A 19911-nucleotide genomic window follows, 5' to 3' on the forward strand; every position below is an offset into this window, starting at 1 on the left:
AATTTTTTTTAGGTAATGTCCCGGGGCCCAGCAGCATGAGTAAACCATATAGTGGCAGAATGACACAGCCTGGAGCTGGCGGCAGCATGAGGAGACGATAGGGCTTCACAATCCCTAAGATTAACCCCTTCCCGCAAATGGACGTTCATAAACGTCCTAAGTGCGGTCCCTGTCTATAACGCGGGGTCCCGGCGGGACCCCGCGTCATAGCGGGATGGTTCCGGCGCCTATTCACAGCCGGGACCCGCAGCTAATAGCGCGCGGCCGCGATCGTTCGGCCACGCGCTATTAACCCTTCCGATGCGGCGCTCAAAGCTGAGCACCGCATCAAAAGTGAAACTAAATGCTTCGTGAGGCCCCGATCAGCTACCCGGAGATAAAAAGTGATCAAAAAGTCTGATCAGAACAAAAAAGGAACCGCTAAAAACTTCAGATCACGCCGCAAAAAATGAGTCCTTATAGCCCCCTGAACGCAGAAAAATAAAAAATGATAGGGCTCAGAAAATGACAATTTTAAACGTATAAATTTTCCTGCATGTATTTATGATTTTTTTCTGAAGTAATGCACAATCACACCTATACAAGTAGGGTATCATTTTAACCGTATGGACCTACAGAATAAAGATAAGGTGTCACTTTTACCGAAAAATGTACTGCGTAGAAATGGAAGCCCCCAAAATTTACAAAATGGCATTTTTTCTTCAAGTTTGTCATACAATGATTTTTTTCCCGTTTTTCCGGGGATTTTTCGATAAAATGACTAGTGTCACTGTAAAGTACAATTGGTGGCACAAAATAAGCCATAATACAGATTTTTAGGTGTAAAATTGAAAGGGTTAGGATTTTTTAAAGGCAATGAGTAAAAAGCGAAAATGCAAAAACGTGAAATCGCTCAGTCCTTAAGGGGTTAAAAGATGACTTTTCTAATGTAAATTGAAGATTTATGGTAGCTAGTGCTTCCATATTGTTTTTTAGGTAATGTGCCAGGTCCAGCAGCATGAGTAAATCATATAGTGGCTGAATGGCACAGCCTGGAGTTTGCGGCAGCAAGAGGAGACCATATAGTGGCTGATTGACACAGCCTGGAGGTGGCAGAAGCATAAAGAGACCATATAGTGGCTGAATCACACAGCCTGGAGTTTGCGGCAGCATAAGGAGAACATATAGTGGCTGAATGACACAGCCTAGAGTTTGCAGCAGCAAGAGGAGACCATATAGTGGCTGAATGACACAGCCTGGAGGTAGTAGAAGCATAAGGAGACCATATAGTGGCTGAATCACACAGCCTAGAGTTTGCTGGCAGCAAGAGGAGACCATATAGTGGCTGAATGACACAGCCTGGAGGTAGTAGAAGCATAAGGAGACCATATAGTGGCTGAATCACACAGCCTAGAGTTTGCTGGCAGCAAGAGGAGACCATATAGTGGCTGAATGACACAGCCTGGAGTTTGCGGCAGCATGAGGAGACCATATAGTGGCTGAATGATACGGCATGGAGGTGGCGGCAGCATGAGGAGACCATATAGTGGCTGAATGGCACAGCCAGGAGTTGGTGGCAGCATGAGGAGAACCTATAGTGGCTGAATGACACAGCCTGGAGTTTGCGGCAGCAATAAAAGAACATATAGTGGCGGAATGACACAGCCTGGAGGTGGCGGCAGCATGAAGAGACCATATAGTGGCTGCATGGCACAGCCTGGAGTTGGCGGCAGCATGTGGAGAACATATAGTGGCTGAATGACACAGCCTGAAGTTTGCGGCAGCAAGAGGAGAACATATAGTCGCTGAATGACACAGCCTGGAGTTTCGGCAGCGAGAGGAGACCATTTAGTGACTGAATGACACAGCCTGGAGATGGTGGAAGCATGAGGAGAACATATAGTGGCTGAATGGCACAGCCTGGGGTTGGTGGCAGCATGAGTAAATCATATAGTGGCTGAATGGCACAGCCTGGAGTTTGCGGCAGCAAGAGGAGACCTTATAGTGGCTGAATGGCACAGCCTGGAGGTGGCAGAAGCATGAGGAGACCATATAGTGGCTGAATCACACAGCCTGGAGTTTGTGGCAGCATAAGGAGAACATATAGTGGCTGAATGTCACAGCCTAGAGTTTGCGGCAGCAAGAGGAGACCATATAGTGGCTGAATGACACAGCCTGCAGGTGGCAGAAGCATAAGGAGACCATATAGTGGCTGAATCACACAGCCTGGAGTTCACGGCAGCATGAGGAGACCATATAGTGGCTGAATGATACAGCGTGGAGGTGGCGGCAGCATGAGGATACCATATAGTGGCTGAATGGCACAGCCTGGAGTTGGTGGCAGAAGCATAAGGAGACCATATAGGGGCTGAATCACACAGCCTGGGGTTTACGGCAGCATGAGGAGACCATATAGTGGCTGAATGACACAGCCTGGAGGTGGTGGCAGCATGAGGAGACCATATAGTGGCTGCATGGCACAGCCTGGAGTTGGTGGCAGCATGAGGAGAACATATAGTGGCTGAATGACACAGCCTGGAGTTTCGTCAGCGAGAGTAGACCATCTAGTTTGCGGCAGCAAGAAAAGAACATATAGTGGCTGAATGACACAGCCTGGAGATGGTGGAAGCATGAAGAGAACATATAGTGGCTGAATGGCACAGCCTGGAGTTGGTGGCAGCATGAGGAGAACATATAGTGGCTGAATGGCACAGCCTGGAGTTGGCAGCAGCATGAGGGGAACATATAGTGGCTGAATGACACAGCGTGGAGGTGGCGGCAGCATGAGGAGACCATATAGTGGCTAAATGGCACAGCCTGGAGATGTGGGAAGCAGCATCAGGAGTCCAGAAAGTGACCCAGTGACAGAGTGGTGCGGTGGGTGGCAATACCAGTACCCGGTGACGAAGGTGGGTGAAAAAAGGTCTGATGCGGAGGAATGTTTGTAACTGGGGGCAGCGCCTTAAATCTGTTTTGTACTATCCATATTTGTGAAGTGTTGGTGTGGCACCATGGTCAATCTACTCTGATGCATCAGGCATTGGTGGGTGGAAATCTTGGCTGATTCATCTTCCCAAAGGTCAGTCTCTCAACCTTTTTCGTGGACAGATGAGTTCTCCTTGGGGTAACTATGGTCCCCGCCAGCTAAACACCCTCTGATGGCACACAACTGGCCGGGCAGGACAGCTTTTCCAGGGCAAACTCTGCTAGTTGTGGGCACAAATCAAGTTTGGCTGCCAAGAAGTCCAGCGGATCTTCAAGGTGTGTTGGCATGGGCATGTCAAGGAATGCCACCACCTGCTGGTTCAGGTCCTGCTCCAGGTCTACCTGCTGCTGATGAATTGCTTCACTATGCAGGTGAAGAAAGGTACTCATCAGCATAAGGTACTCAATGGTACTCCTGCCACCCCACCCCTCCCAGAAACCATGGGAGTGGAAGGTGAGCGCAGAGGGCCCCCCGAGTCAGACCTGCGAGAGGATGGACGATGGCGCAGATAGGTATCGGCCAACTGACTACGTAGGATGTCTCTGTAGTAGGTCAGTTTGTCCTCTCTCTCAATGGGTGTAAAAAAAGGCCCCCATTTTGTGCCAGAAGTCATCCCGCTGTAGAATGGTGACAATTCGGCTGTCACTACGCCACAAGCAAGTGAGTATGCATTGTGCCATTTGTGCATGTGACTCGGAGGGACTCCATACCTCCATCTCCACTGCATGCTGCCATGGTGTGTCTGGGTCCTCTGTCTCGCCTTCCTCCTATCCCTCTAGCTCCTCTGACTGCTCCTCCTCTCCTGTCAGATGACTATAAAAACCGCCCATTTTGCGAAACCTAAACTGTGCTCCACTGTGCCCCTCCCCCTCCTTCTCCTCCTCTAGTTCAGCCCCCACAGAGCTCATGTGCCCGTGAGATGTAGGCGTCATGTCTCCAGTGCCCTGACCAGCCATTGTTCCAGCACGTGTTGCAGGAAATGAAGCAGTGGAATGACGTTCACCCCGTAATCTTGGCGACTGACTTATAATGTGGCTTCCTCAAAGGGCCTGAGCAAACGGCAGGTGTCACGTATGAGCTGCCACTGGTTGACATTGAAGTTACACAGGGGAGTACCCCATCTGCTTGGGTCATCAAGAAATTGGTGATGGCTTTTCTCTGTTTGTATAGTCGGTCCAACATATGGAGAGTGGAATTCCAATGTGTGGCAATGTTGCAAATCAGACTATGTTGGGGGATACCGTTCTGATGCTGCAGCTCAGGGAGGGTGTGCTTTGCGGTTTACGAGTGACTGAAGTGCATGCAAAGTTTCCTTCCCATTCTTAGGATGTCTTGCAAATGGGGGGAACACTTCAGGAACCGCTTGACAACCTGAATAAACACGTGTGACAAGCAGGGTGCATGGCTCAGCCTACCTTGTCACATCGCAGACAAGATGTTCTTCCCATTGTCAGTCACCATGGTTCCCATTTCCAGTTTTCGTGGAGTAAGCCATGTTTAGATTTCTTTACAAATAACTTTTAGCAGTTCCTCCCCTGTGTGACTCCATTCGCCAAGGCAAACCATGGGAAGAACAGCGTGACACTGACGTGCCGCACACTGTCACAGGTCCAATGGCCTGAGAGCGTGGAGGAGGAAGCGGCATGACCTGTACAAGTTGGTGTTGTGTCTGTGCAGGAACCACATTCACCCAGTGGGCCATAAAGGAAATGTATTGTCCCTGACCATAGTTACAGTTCCAGACATTGACACTGCTGTGCACTTTGGTACACACCGACATGCTCAAGGACTGGCACACCTTCTCTTCCACAGAATTGTGCAGGGCTGGTACTGTCTTCTTCGCAAATAAATGACGGGACTCTCCACCTCGGCTCGACACAAGCCATCAGTTCTCTGAAAGGTGCAGAGTCTACCACTTGAAATGGCAGGGACTGCAGCACCAGCAACTTGGACAGGAGCACATTCAGCTTCTGTGCCATTGGATGAGTGGGCGCATACTGTTGTCTCTTGGACATGGCTTCGCTGATGGATTGCAAGTGGAATGACTAACTAAAAGTAGGAGGAGCAGGAGCATCTGGAGTGACAGAAGGAGGGTATGACACACTGCTCCCTTCGGCTGAGGTGGTAGAGCCTTGGCTGGCTGAAAGAGGGAGTGGCGTGCCACTGGGTGATGCAGCAGGCTGGACCACCACATCAGAGCCATGATTGTCCCAGGCTGCTTTATGGTGGCGCAGCATATGTTGACGCAGGGCCGTGGTGCCAACATTGGGACCCTGGCCACCCTTCACCTTCTGCCGACACATCTTGCATGTGGCTATGTTAACCTCTTCCGGATGCTTAATGAAAAACTGCCACACCGCCGAGTAGCTGATTTTCCCACCAACAGTCCGCACTAATTGACTGCTACTGCCGCCGTCTCCAGGAACCCTTGTTCCACTACCTCCCAGGAAGGTAGGCTACAGCGAAGCAGGTGGTCTCCCCCGGGCACGTTTGGGTCCAGAATTTCCACTTCTGCCACCATGCTGACTGCCAACCATGCTACCACCTTGCTGGCTCAGCTGCTGCCTCACGGGCAACCTGCAACTCTCTTCTCCTGTTGATGATGAAGCCCCTTGTGCACTCGGCTCCCAATTGCGATCGGCTTCATGATCATTAACAAGTGTCTGCATGTCACTGATGTCCTCCTCAGGTTCCTCAACAGTGTCTTCTTCAGAACCCTGAATGCTGGCAACACCACCTCCCATGTCACTCTCCTCATCTCCTCATCAACTACTTTCCCGCCTATAAGAGGAAGCAGCGGATGTCTCCTCCATTTCTTGGCTGGCCAGTAGCTGCTGACTGTCCTCTATTAGATCATCCTCACTGAATAGTGGAGCTGAACCCACAGCATAAGATACTTCTGTAGGGGAGGGAACAGCATAGGACAGAGGCAATGGGAGGACAGTGACTGCTCTTGGGCCATGCCAACTGAGGGTTGTGTTTGAGGAACCCACCGACTGTTGACTGGAGGTATCAGATGTCATTTGTGATTAAGTGGATGACCATGTTAACTAATCAATGACGGCAGATGGGTTGCTGGTCGAGATACGACCCCTGGCAGATGGGTTGCTGGTCGAGACAAGACCGCTAGTTGATATCGGGAGATCAGGCCTCTCACTGCAACTCCTGACCACTTGCCCCTAGTCAGCTGGGACATCTGCCTGCGCCTGATGAATTTAGGCCTCTGACACTCCTCTGTGCATGTCCTGGCACTTAGTGCATATATGAGGGGAGTACAATACGCTTCACTACCCTTAAAACAGGATTTGTATAGTACAGCAGCAGGTGTGTACTTTTGGCTGGCCTTTTAGGGTAACTAGGCCCTTAAGACTTTATCAGGAACAAAATGGTACAACACTTAAATGTACTTATGTGGTATGCACTTATGAGGGCAGAAAAATGAGCTACAGTATGCTTAAAAAAGTTTTTGTGTACAACACCAGCTGGTGAGTACTTTTGGCTGTCCTTTCACAGTATTTAGGCCCTTAAGACTTTATCAGGAACAAAATGGTACAACACTTAGGTGTACTTAAGTGGCATTCATTTATGAGGGCAGAAAAATGCACTACGGTACAATTAAAAAAGTTTTTGTGCCAGACACCAGTGCTGCCGCACACAGTCAATGTGTACTACAGCCAAAATTGCACTTTCTCAATCTCATTCCTGTCCCTATAAGTGCTTCTAGGCAGAATTTGTGCTTGAGCTGAATCGCTCCTGTTCTTCTGTGCTACACACTGTTCTCTGATCCTCTCTATAATAGATCCCTGTAGACAGTGACTGGGAGGTGGATCACTGCAGTAAGAATGCCTTTCTGTGACATACAAACTGCTCTCTGTCCAACAGAACGCTGACTTGACTAGGAGGTAAATCGCTGCTGGAAAAGTTTTTCTGGGTAACACACAGCGCTGTCTGTCCCTATCTATTTCTATGCAGTGTAAGGATGAAGTGACTGGCCGCAATATGACTGCCGATTATATAGGGCTGTGACAGGGGTGACTGGCTGCTGATAGTCAGGGTCATCCTGCCTAGCCTTGTTTCCGCCTTCCCAGGATTCCTTGCCCCATGTCCTCACATGTGGATCCGCCATTTTGGATGCCCTGGAGCCTGGACCGCACTAAATGGAGTTTTATGAAGTGATTTGTGCAATAGAATCGCGGCGATATTCGCATTTGTTGCAAATCAAATTTTTCCTGAAATTCGTATAGAATTCAGTTTCATCAGATTTCATTCATCTCTAAATATCTTGATCCATGAACAAAACAGCCATGTAGCAATAAATCGCACATTCAGCCCTGCTACTAGAAATTTGTATTTGTGATAATCAGATCTATTCTCAACAATACCATCTGAGGATCATATCAAGTAAAACGGCACTTTTCTAAATAAGTAAAATGTGTCACAAAAATGTGTGTACTAATAAATAAGACTTTAGTAGAGCGCCATGTTCACACTGACAATGACCACACCAAAAATGTGTGGATTACCTCTACCATTAACTTCTATGGGGAATGTTCAAGGTTTCTATAAACAGCGATGAATTAAAAAAATTACGTCAATTTTCAGAGCGGTTTCACCTGAAAGCTCACATTGATATCAATGGGAAATTGAAAAAATACACCAAAAAGTCCAATGAAAAACAACATTTAAATCAGCACCAAAACTAGGCAGTAAATTCCATGCTGATTTTTTTTTTTTTTTTGTATTGACATATATTGAATGATAGCAAAAACATTAGGAATGCTTCTTGCACTATTGTAAGTATTCATCTACAGTGCTTCATACAGTTTTGGGGGATCATAGCACTTAACCAGATAACCAATAAAATGTCCAATATTCCATCCAGTTGAACTTTTCTAACATTTGGATCTAATTAGTTAAGTGCCTTAGTCATCATAACCAATATCATTGACAATCGATTACGATCAGATCTAAAACGATTGTCATTGATTCTATGGCCACCTTATGATGAATTTTGGATCAGGTTTGACCAGCCTACATAACACAATTCTATGCCCCCTTCAATTTGTTGGGCATGGATAGGGCAACATATCTGTGTGAAGAATTTCTTGTACTTCCAAAGATTGTACCATCATGTTCTCCTACACAGAGATTTTTGCCAACATGTCTGTTTCTTAATGTGATTTTTTGCATATGTTTATTGCACATAATGTTTAGACACATTGCAGCTTTATATGGAACTGCACCAAGGAACTATTTGCCACCTACACTCGAATGGGCTTTCCATCATTCTTCGTTTAAATCGGTAATACTCTGCTACAGGATTCACGCTGTAGAGCTCTCGTAGTGGTTTCATCAGCTTCTCCTCAATGATGTAGTGAGTGATATTTGCCAGGTCTGTAAGGTGGTAGTCCATTGGTAGCACAGGGAAACTCAGTGTGACAGAGCAGTTACTGTAAGTGCAACACATAGACAATTGACTAGTTTGTTAGTAGTTACCAATGCCGTCATTTCCAAACACTTGTAAACATTAACCTTGGATTGTGTGACACACGTGAATGCCAAAAAATTGGTCAGCCCACTAGTACGTGGAAGTATTTTCCTCTATTTTTGGAAAGACCATCAATGTATATTTATGACTGATGCAGTGTTTATAACTAAGATCCTGGCAGCACATTCAAATGCGTACGTTTCTTGTTACTAAAACAATTGTTTATAAAGGGTATGCAAGTTCAAGAGAAAGCCTATGATACATTTACAATGGGAGAATTTTTTTGGTCATACTTAAATGGATACTGTCAAAATCATAAACTTTCTATATGCTATACATCTTGGCAAAACATTAACCTTTCTAATATAGTTCATAAGAAAATTTCTCCTTTTTATTCAAATCATGACTTATAAAACAGACCACTATGTGTCCCTATTACATCCACAACATAATCCTGTCCAGCTGCAGCATTAGCTTTGTCCCAGCTGAAGCACATGCAGGGACACAGTGCAGGAAGTGAAGGCAGGACTAGCACTCGTCTTTGCTCACTCCTGTCCTATCTATCAGGCCACAGCATGAAAACAGAGAGGAAGGAGTTACAGAGCAGCCTGCAGTGATTGGATGTAGACACACAGCACAGCGGACTCCGGGAGGAAGTGAATGCATGTTGTGTGAGGGCAGGCTCAGTGCTTGCCTTAAACAGACACCTTCCTGAGCAGTGGATGTCAGTGAGTGAGCAGCAGAACAGAGGGATTTGTGAGCCATATACAGAAGCTAGACATATAAGAAAGACGTGTAAAGCATCTGCATAACCTAGTGAGTAACATATATAAGCATTATTTTTGTGCTATGACCGGTATGCTTTATAGAGGTTATCCAGGATTAGAAAGACTGACTTCTTCTAAAAACAGCACCATACCTGTCCAAAGGTTGTATGTGGTATTGCAGCTCCGTTCCATTGAAGTGAATGGAGCCAAGTTGTAATACCACACACAACTTACGGACATGGGTGGTGCTGTATTTAGAAGAAATTAGCTTTGTTTTTCTTCTCATGGATAACCCCTTTAATGAATACTTATGGACCCTGTGTTAGAGAGGTGTAGCTATTCATAAGATGGAACTTAAATCTGAACAATGAGAGGTATTAATTAGAATTCAGACACGTATCTAGACCAGTGTTTCCCAACCAGGGTGCCTCTAGCTGTTGCAAAACTACAACCCCAGCTAGGCTGTCCAGGCATGCTAAAAGTTGTAGTTTTGCAACAGCTGGAGGCACCCTTGTTGGGAAACACTGGTCTAGACAGTGGCCTTTGCAATGTTCAGTAGAAAGAGATTAAGGTAGAAAAACAAAAGGCATTCTATGAAAACAGAAACTGTTTAGAAATCAAATAAAAGGGAAGAAGAGAAAGAAAATAATTCCGTATAACTTCAATTACATGAATAAAGTGACTTATCAAGGCAGAGATCAATGACTGTCACATGGCAATGTTATCTAGTCATAGATCTGAATGCATCTGTACAATTATTCTGTATTAGGCTGGGTTCACACCACGTTTTCTTAAATACGGTTCCCGTATACGGTTTGGAGGAGGGGGGGCAGGGCTTAATCGCGGCGCCCGCACTCAGCCGTATTTGGGAACCGTATTTAATGCAAGTCTATGAGCCGACCGGAGTGAACCGCAGCCTCCGGTCGGCTTAGTTTTCGGCCGTATGCGGTTTCCCGACCGCAGGCCTGCGGTCGGGAAACCGCATACGGCCAAAAACGAAGCCGACCGGAGGCTGCGGTTCACTCCGGTCGGCTCATAGACTTGCATTAAATACGGTTCCCGAATACGGCTGAGTGCGGGCGCCGCGATTAAGCCCCGCCCCCTCCTCCAAACCGTATACGGGAACCGTATTTAAGAAAACGTGGTGTGAACCCAGCCTTACTCTTATTTAAGATGGGATTCTGGTGCTGGTTAATTCAGATCTGTCAACCCAGAACAGGATGGTGTCGTGCTACCCACCTCAAATTATGAACTTTGTGCCAATTGTTGCCTGTGGAGCATGGGGGAATCCTTACCCTTTAAGTCCCTTACCTGCCATGTAATAAGAGATTTGATTGAAGCTTGGAGGCCCTGGATTTAGGTTATGCTTGACAAAAATGTTGCGTGTGGGAAAAAATTTGGCCAAAATTTCTCATTTGTGGGGGTACTGTTACCGTCCTACAACCGTCTACATGAGTGTGTGTGTGTGTGGGGGGGGGGGGGGGGTCATAGGAACCCAAACAGTTGTCCAACATAGGATAAAATATAGGTTTCTTGCCCTCCGTGTGGGGGCATGACGGATAGGGAATAAGATGTCTAGGGGCAGAGTACCCCTTTAAGTTATCAGCACCCATGTCTCTAGGACATTTCAAAAGGTTTTTAAACAACATTAACACTTTAAAAAGTGCTGTGAGTTTATCTACTTTGCCACTGCCCTAAAGCCTAAAAGGTGAAACCACCCATGTTGTGGGCAGAAGAGATTATCCATAGCAACTGCTTAGTTTGTCTCTATATTATGCATGCATTGTATATGATCATAATCATAGTCTACTTGCAAAGAACCCTTACACTGTGTTGACTGCAGACCCATATAAAACACATGCCAAGAAAAGTTTAGGTATTTGCAATAAATTAAGACCAAATACTATGGACTAGAATAGTTACACTTCTTAAAATAGTCCAGAAAGGCTCTAATAGTCGTACCTGGAATAATGGAACAGTCCTGTCAGAGGTTTCCGAATCCGACTTACTGCCCTGGAAAGCTTGTTCTCTGTCCACTTCAGAATCTGATGGATGCCCTAAATTAAAATACAAACATTTCATGGATTATATGGAAATACATTTAATTGTACTAATCAACCATTATTTCTCAATTAAACAAAATATAAGTAGAATTAACACATATTGTTTTTGCCCAGAACAATTAGAGAATAAGTGAATATTGTCAACAGATTGTTGGACAATGGGCTGGGGGGGATGGGGGGACTGGTTCACTCATCATCCACAAGCAGTGTAGCCAAATACATTGTCCAGACATGCTATCTGAATATAATCCTAATGCATATCACATTGCACTTGTAGATGTGCTATGCACAGTGTGCCTGGTAATGTGGCAAACGAAAATCAGCGGGCTACTGATACAGAACATGTAGGTCAGCGTTTAATGGTAACTGTTCTATATTTCTTATAACCCCCTATAAATGACTATTTACTAGTCAGACGAGAGGGACAATGAAAGAGTGAGTGTCTATGCATGGATGGGCATTAATCTGATAAACTAGCATGTAATGTTCCATGGCCTCTGTAGCAGCCCAGTGTATATCCAGCAGCAGTCTCACCCATTGATAACAGCTAGGGGTCTTTTGAAGACAGATCCACATGAATCAGCTGAATGCCAGGCTGCATTCAGTTTAAATAAGGGTTGTATTGATAGAGGTACAGAGAATGGGGAAACAGTGGGTTACTGTGATTTATATTAACTTTTGACTTGCACAGACATGTCGAATGTTAAGATTGGTGGGGTCTCAGTGCTAAGAGGGGTCAGACATGTAAAATATGATCACTTTAAATAGGTAAATGATTTAGCATTGAAAAACAAAGAGGAGAAAAAAAAAAAGAAAGACAGGCAATCACAGTGACAAATAATATGACACATTGTGCTAATGGGAGAAGGATAGTCAAGGTTGCCAAACCTTTTGAAAAAATTTGATGGAGTCATCCCAAGCAGCTGATAGTTTCTCGAAGACCATTATAATATTGATTTGAACCATTGGAAAAGAGAGTACAGGTGACCACCATTTGGAGCAACACAAATGCGAGCTGCCAACAATATGAATTGAGTCAGTTTGGACAGAGCAAACCGCATATCACCAAGAAGAGGAACTGACAGGCATGCAGGACACTGAGTACCAGTGACCCTTACAATTAAAGCAACTATTTTCCTCCAAAAGGCGGCCACCCATGAACAAGACCACCAGATATGACCTATTTTTCTGGCCACATGACAACTGTAGGGAAGATAGAGTGGAGATGGTACGGACATAATAGGTCTTACGTAACATCTCAACAAGGGAGACTTGCCAGCTATCCTTAGTGAGTTGAAGGCAACAGGTTCTGAGAAGTCCATCAAGAAAAGTCCACAGGATTTAGGCCCTAAGGAAAAGGGGATAGAGAAAGGAGGATTCGGAGAGACTAAATTGCAATTGTTTATTAAATCGAACTGAGTGCCACAAAAGAAGTAAATAATGAGATAGTAAATCAGATGGGAGTAGATATGAGGTGACAGAGGTAGAAAGCCACATCAGGGATTCGGGATGTGGGGCAAAGAGGTAATTTTTTTTAGCAGAATCCAGTAAGAAAACGCCAATGGGGCATTACATAACAACTGAGCAACCCTGGCTGCTTGACTTAACCAAACTACTAGACCCCCCCCCCCCCCCCACACTCTTTTAGGGTAATTCATTATAGGGCAGCCCTAGCAAGTCCCACATTCAACAATGATGGGTTTAGAATCCGGGAAAGGCATCTCAAGGTACTCTTTTGGAGTAAAGTAGATGGTTGATAAAGAATTCGCAAAAGGGCCATGAAAACCTTGCCAGGATGAAACCTACCTGGTCCTTATGGATAAGACCTGCAAAGAGTTCAGATGCCTGGCCAGAAGAGAAGTAAAGTACCCATTCACACTACTGACTCTCCACCACATCTGTAGTGGATGCCAGCAAAACAAGCTTGGAAACATGCCGTCTTAATAGACAGGAATGCATTTCAGAGCAGATTCCACCAAAAGAATGGGAAGCTGCTGCACAGTAATTTATTAATGGCACTCTGCAAAGAAAATATGCAGTGTGAATAGGAGAGATTGGGCAATAGTAAGAAGGTAGTAAATGGTTTTTATTGCACTTGGGGATTACTACAATAGAGGCTTGGAGGAATTCAGGGGACATAGGAGTGCTAAGGAGCAGTTTATTACAGAAGGAGGTGATATGAGGAGTGCAAAGAGGTATACATTTCTATAGGGGAGAAAAAGTCCTTGTCAGTTTCCCAGGCGATAAGAGAATTACTGTTTGCCAGGGTCAGGGTAGGAAGATTGACCGTGACCAGAAAGTCTAAAGCATCCAAAGTAGGAGGAACCAACTCTTTACAAAAAGCTGCGTGAAAAGAGAGGAAAGAGTGGCAGATATGTGAAGGATTAAAAGACAACACCCCTGATTTGACCTGAATCCTGTGAATGAAATTAATCTTTTGCCTCCGTCTCAACATGGATGCTAATAATTGATGTGGCCTGTTTATTATAAGAAGCCTGAGTCTACATTAATGCTCATTTAGTACGATCAGAGAGGACCGCATCAAGTTGCGATCTAGTCTGTCAAATAGCCTGTAGTAGATAAGAGGGAGGTGTTGGTGGGCTGTAATTTATGGAGCAAGTTTATTCTCCTGAGCTTAAATGCATTTACATTTGAGACTGAATGCAATAGAGATGTAGGTTTACCCAAAATAATGGCTTTATGAGACATCCAGACCATACCGGGATCACAGTCTGGAGAACAGTTGGTGGCAAAGTATTGTGTGATGTCAGCAGCTACAGATTCCCTGAAATGAGGTTTGCACAAAATCTACTTATTGAGCCTCCATGAGTAGGGAGTATGGGCATGAGTGCCAAATCGAAAAGCACAAAAGTTAATTTAAATAATGGTAAAACTTAAAGGAAAGGCTTTATGTGGCTCACTACAGGCTTGTTGTTATACCCACCAAATCTACACTAGTCTTTATGCCATGTAAAATATGTCTGATAGGCTCCATTAACCATTCATCCTTGACAATACTTGGGAGATATGCATTGATTTGGTGTAGGCTCGTGTTCGTCTTTTCCTTCCAAACATCATCCAGTGGTTTTAAGGTTGCATCGTAATAGGCATCTTTTAAAGTAGAAAGAGGCCCTAAAATGAAAAAGAATAATGATTATGATGGGTCCTGTGCTATAAAAGAGCACACTGTCACTTAAAGGGTAGCTCCCACCACCACCCCCGCTGCGGCACTAGCCCGTTCCCTCCTCTCCCTCCCCCCCCCCGCCCCGCATACCCCGTTCCCTCATTACACTTGCAGTTACTGCAGAGTCCGGCAGCGGGCGTGCAGGGACAACGGCGGGAGGAGTGACCTCCCAGCCAGTGGCCGGGGAGCCAATGCGTTCGCTCCCGCCTGTCTGATTGACAGGCAGGGAGCGAGTGCAGCCTAACTGAAAAAGGACTGATTGCCACTCCAAAATCAGTCCTTTTTCAGTAGCCGTTTTTTAAATGTAAATTAAACCTTTTTAATGAAAAAAAATTAAAATAAAAGTATATTAGAGATATGTTGTAGTACATAAGTACTACAACATATCAAAAAATAAAGTTGGCGACAGTGCCCATTTAAACAAGGCCCTTCACATTTTACAGGCTACATAGGTTAGGCTGTACAAATGTCTTAATATTAAGAGATCAAAATATAATCTCTTCTACAGTAGAATTAACTACAGTAGAAGTGTAATAATTCATAACATTTGAAGTCAAACCAACCCCAGATAACCAAGATACCAAATAAACAGACATAAATATTTACCTCAACTTAAAGCGTACTTATTTAAAGTTAAAGCGTACCTGGCATTTCAGATAACTTTTCAGTATAATTTGTCATATGTGTACACATGAGGAATAAGTAGCACTATTTCTGGTCATTATATAACTTGTATATGGCATGTTTCCCCAGATATCTGCTCAAAAGGCTTCTGCTGACCACAGCCACCACCCCCGGCATTCATGCCTATGGGAGGAGGCGTGACCGCTGTGTACTAGTCATCACGCCCCCTCCCTTAGACATGAATGGAGAGTTGGGGTGTGACACCACAATCACGGAAGCACAAGGCTTTAGTGCCAGCCCGGAGATTGCGGGGGGGGGGGGGGGGGGGGGTCCCCCATCGGTCGGACCCCCCTGTGATCAGACATGTCATCCTCTCTCCATGTCTATGGGTGGAGTACCCCTTTTAGCTTGAGGCCTGTACTTACTCTTTCACTATTAGTGCTCTGTGTGACCCACTGGATATGTCAAACCTCCAACTTAATTTAATGGGTTAATGGGGTATTTCCGCCATAGACATCTTATTCCCTATCCAAAGGATAGGGGATAAGATGTCTGATCACGAGGGGGCCTGCCGCTTGGACCTCACCACTGGGACCCCTCCCTCCATCATGCCATGCCCCCTTGTGGCATCACACCATGCCCCCACCATTCATATTGCCCTCTTAGATCAACTGGTTACACAAATTCAACTGACAAATGGATTGAATTTAAACATTACTTAAATAGAAGCTGTCGGGCAATGTAAAGTATCTAGAAGGTCTCAAGGAACAGCACATGATGCCACGTGTCAAGAGGTTGAAACACAAAGTCATTGAAATCTACCAGTCTGGAAAGGGTAAAAATTCTAATGCCAAAGCTCTAGGACAAATCATAGTGAGAGCCATTACCTACTGTAGAAAACATGGAACAGTGGTAAACCTTCCCAGGAGTGGCTGGCCTACTAAAATTTTACCTAGAGTGTTCTAGTGATTCATTCATGAGGTTACAAAAAAACCCAGAGGAACAACTAAAGAACTGTAGACCTCACTGAGCAAAGATGACATCCATTATAGAGTTGCAAGAACTTTTTGGAAGACATGGGCCCTGTTACATGTGATATAAAGTTGACACTACATTTTACAATAAGAACATCATACCTTTGAATAGGGGATAAGATGTCTTTGGCCAGAATACCCCTTTAAATGGACAGTTCATGCTCTAAAACCTTCTAATGTAGCCATACTTAATACAACTTCCAAAAGTTCTGCAAAAAAACAGTAGGCCAAATGTTTTCTGCAGTGATGTAAAAGACTCATCTCAAGTTATCATTAACTTTTGATTCCAGTTATCACTGCCAAGATTGTCAAAACCAGTTATTCGGTTTAGGGGGTCAAAAACAAGGAACAAAAATATCCAGCATCCCAGCTGAGATGCTGAATATTCATATTCTCTGTCTTTGTGGGTGCTGCCCTCTATAGTCAGTCCAGGCACCATCCTTTGGCTTCTTTCACACTACCGTTTGGACACGGCAGTGTGACGTCTATCGGGGCAGCCAGGGAGCATAGCGGGAGGAAAAATACATCATGCAAAGTTTTTTTTCTCCTGCTACTCCCGTCGAAAAACAACGCTGCCCGACGGACCCCATAATAGCAAATGGGATCTGGCGGGACCTGTTGTCTCCTATTGTGCTCCGTCAAAAAGAATGTCCGTTAAGGAACTAAAAAAGTGCCTGACGTACGTTTGCCAAGGGGGCACAACGGCAGTGAGCTTGGTTTTGTGTTATAGAGAGGGGGCAGTTACTTTTCACATGAGTAATATAGGTTTTCAATACATCTTTGCCTTCAGTAAATGGAATCATCACTTAGATGCTGCATTTTGTGTTTTCTTGTGTTGGTTTTATCTTTTATTGAAATTTGTTGGATGATCTAAAACATTTCAATTGGGCAAATACTTGTTCACAACAATCTTTCAGATAATTATGGGACATGATTAATTGATAAATAATATGTTTAGTTGTCAATTTATCTATACATTTCCAAGAGAAACAACAGAGGAATGGCCCAATGCAACGTTCTAAGAAAAGATGCTCCAGCATTGTCAAGTCACTGAAAATGTAATTATTTACTAAAATGTTTTAGTCTGTTTAACCCCTGTACTCCCTAGCCTGTTTTGACCTTAATGACCAAGGCAAATTTTTAAAATCTGACATGTAAGCCCTTATTTGGTAAAAACTTTGTAACCCTTTTACTTATTAAAGCGATTCTGGGATTGTTTTTTCGAGACATATTGTTCTTTACATTAGTCGTAAATATGAATCAATATATTCAGCATTTTTTGTGAAAAACTCCCAAATTTTGCGAAAAAAATTTAAAATTAGCATTTTTCTAGATTTGACACGACAAATAGTCATGCCACACCAAATTAAAGGAGATCTGTAGTGCTCTGGGATTCATATAGGGGTGTGCCAGCTGCCGTGTCATGCGGAGACGAAACGCCCCCTTTCCTGTACATTACCGCAGCCCCACACGATCTAAAACTTATCTTTTCTTCGGATAGGGGATAAAGTTCAGAGCACTACAGATATCCTTTAATGATGAATTCACATCTACAATATGTCTACTTTATGTTCCCATAATTTGTTTAACATTCTTTCCCATTTTTTAGAATGTTAGAAGGCTCATAAGTTTAGCAGCAAATTTCCAGATATTCAAGAAAATTTCAAAATCTGATTTTTTAGGTCCCAGTTCAATTCTGAAGTGGATTTGAGGGGGCCTGTATGTTAGATACCCCCATAAATCCCCCTTATGTTAAAAGCAGCACCCCTCAAAGTAGTCAGAGTGACATTTAGAAGGTTTATTAACCCTTTAGAGCTAAATATTTTCTATTTACCTTGGACATTTGTTACTCTTTTGATTTTAAAAGGTTTATAGTTATATGTACACATATAAATTTTTTGGCATTACACGGTGGTTCTAATAATTTTTCCTATATCAGTGAAGCTCCAAGCCTGATATTTAGGTCATATGCCGGCCCTCACAGCATCTAAATATACCTGTGATTGGAATGTATGTATTGATATGGCCTAAATTCATCATTATACTGCCCCATGTATGTGTGACTTACACTTGACTCTGACAGACACAGACTCCCTCTCTTTACAGACAATTTTCTACACTTCTCTGGACACCTATCTATCTGTTTTAATATATTATATCAGTATTTTCCATGTGGTACACTGTATCTCTCCTTATCATGGATATTGTGGTTTCCTCTTATCCCTGATGAGCCCCTGTGACACTAGGGGTGAAACGCATTGGCAAGAGAGGTCTGCCACTTATTATTGTCATTGGATTATTATTGTTGCTGTCATTATCCCTCTCCCTATTTCCACACTTGGAAATTAGGTGTGTACCTTGTATTAGGATCTTTAGGTTAGGGCATCACCTGTACCTCTTTTTCCTTATCCCCATTTTTTGTAAGTCTGCGTATACCATAATTGTTACTATCTAAATATAATTTAAGCAAAAGTTAAGTTTTATCTTAGCCTTTTTGGTGATTTTCAAGTTGGTATTATACCCTTTAGATGTTTCCCAAAAATGAAAGCAAAGTGAAGGTGGAATATTAAAATTAACCTTTTTTGCAGATTTTCCATCGATTTTTTTCTGTAACACAGTAGGTGTTGACCAAGAAATGCAACTCGAGATTTATTCCCCTAATTCTAACATAGTTAGAAATATCCCATATGTGGCCTTTGTGCACTATGTGACTCACACACAGGCCTCAGACATGAAGGCGTGCTGTGTGGATTTTGGTTCCTCTCTTTAGTTTAGGATATTCTGTTGGTATCATATAAAGCTGCAAAGGCCTTGGTGTGCAAAAATATTTTTGGGAGACAAGTTGACACTTTTACTGGTACATGTGACACTCTTTTTTTTATGAGGTGTATTTGGTTTTTTTTGTTAAAAAAATTTGTATATACTTTTTTTTAGATGTCTTCTATACTTTTTTTTAGATGTCATTACATTTATACCATAAAACTATTTTTGTTAAAAAAATTATGTTTGTAAGTGGCCGTATTCTGAGAGCCGTAACTTATGTGGGACATTTTATTTTATTATTTTTTATATATGTATATTTTCCCCTTTTTTCTGATTTTTTTTTCATTTTTCAATTTTTTTTTCCACCTTTTTATACTTCACTTTTTTTTTTTACTGATCATATACCTAATACAGTGGAGTACACATCTGTACTCCACTGCATTATGCCTATCAGTGATACCCTGACAGGCTAAGTATAGAAGATCAGACTTTACCTTAAGTAGTGGCTGATCCACTTCTGTAGCCATGACAACAGGAGCCCATTTTCAGTCCTCTGGTTGCCATGGCAACCACCGGCGCTCTGCTTTCACTTTGCAGAGCACCAATCCAGAACAGAGGGAGCTCCCTCCCTCTGTAACACTTATAGACGCTGCTATCAAACTGACAGCAGCCTCTATAGGGTTGACAGTTTAAGTTCATCAGGTACATGTACGTGGTGATGCGTCAAGTCAGCCTTAATCACCAAGTACATGTACTTGGTTATGCAGGAACAGGTTAAGAATCATTGTTTATAAATATTAATTCTCTTACTTTGCAGTTCAGCTTGCATTTGCTGAACCAAGTTGTTGACTTTTTCTAAGTATAAAGGAAGGTCATGTCTAAGCATTTGTCTTAAGCTGCTCTGCTTCCACATCTGGTGAAATGCTTTTGGTCCATACTGTAGGACATCAGCTATCTCCTGGGACAATGCCAGAGGCCAACCGGCTGTTTCACGGAGAAAATTATATTTCTGCATCTGCAAAA

General features: G+C 43.6%; 1 protein-coding gene across 4 annotated transcripts in view; it reads right to left on the reverse strand.

Moving 5' to 3' along the window:
* Positions 1-19911, reverse strand: part of LOC130283871 (uncharacterized) — a 417906-nt gene that overhangs the window by 20877 nt on the left and 377118 nt on the right. For all 4 annotated transcript variants that reach the window (XM_056533499.1, XM_056533498.1, XM_056533496.1 and 1 more), the window contains 4 exons: positions 19699-19903; positions 14228-14415; positions 11183-11277; positions 8231-8415 (listed from right to left, as the gene is read on the reverse strand). In XM_056533499.1, coding sequence (XP_056389474.1) covers positions 8231-8415; positions 11183-11277; positions 14228-14415; positions 19699-19903 — 673 coding nt within the window. The remainder of the gene's footprint in view (positions 1-8230; positions 8416-11182; positions 11278-14227; positions 14416-19698; positions 19904-19911) is intronic.

Source organism: Hyla sarda, chromosome 8, assembly GCF_029499605.1.
Source record: "Hyla sarda isolate aHylSar1 chromosome 8, aHylSar1.hap1, whole genome shotgun sequence".
NCBI classification, from domain to species: domain Eukaryota; kingdom Metazoa; phylum Chordata; class Amphibia; order Anura; family Hylidae; genus Hyla; species Hyla sarda.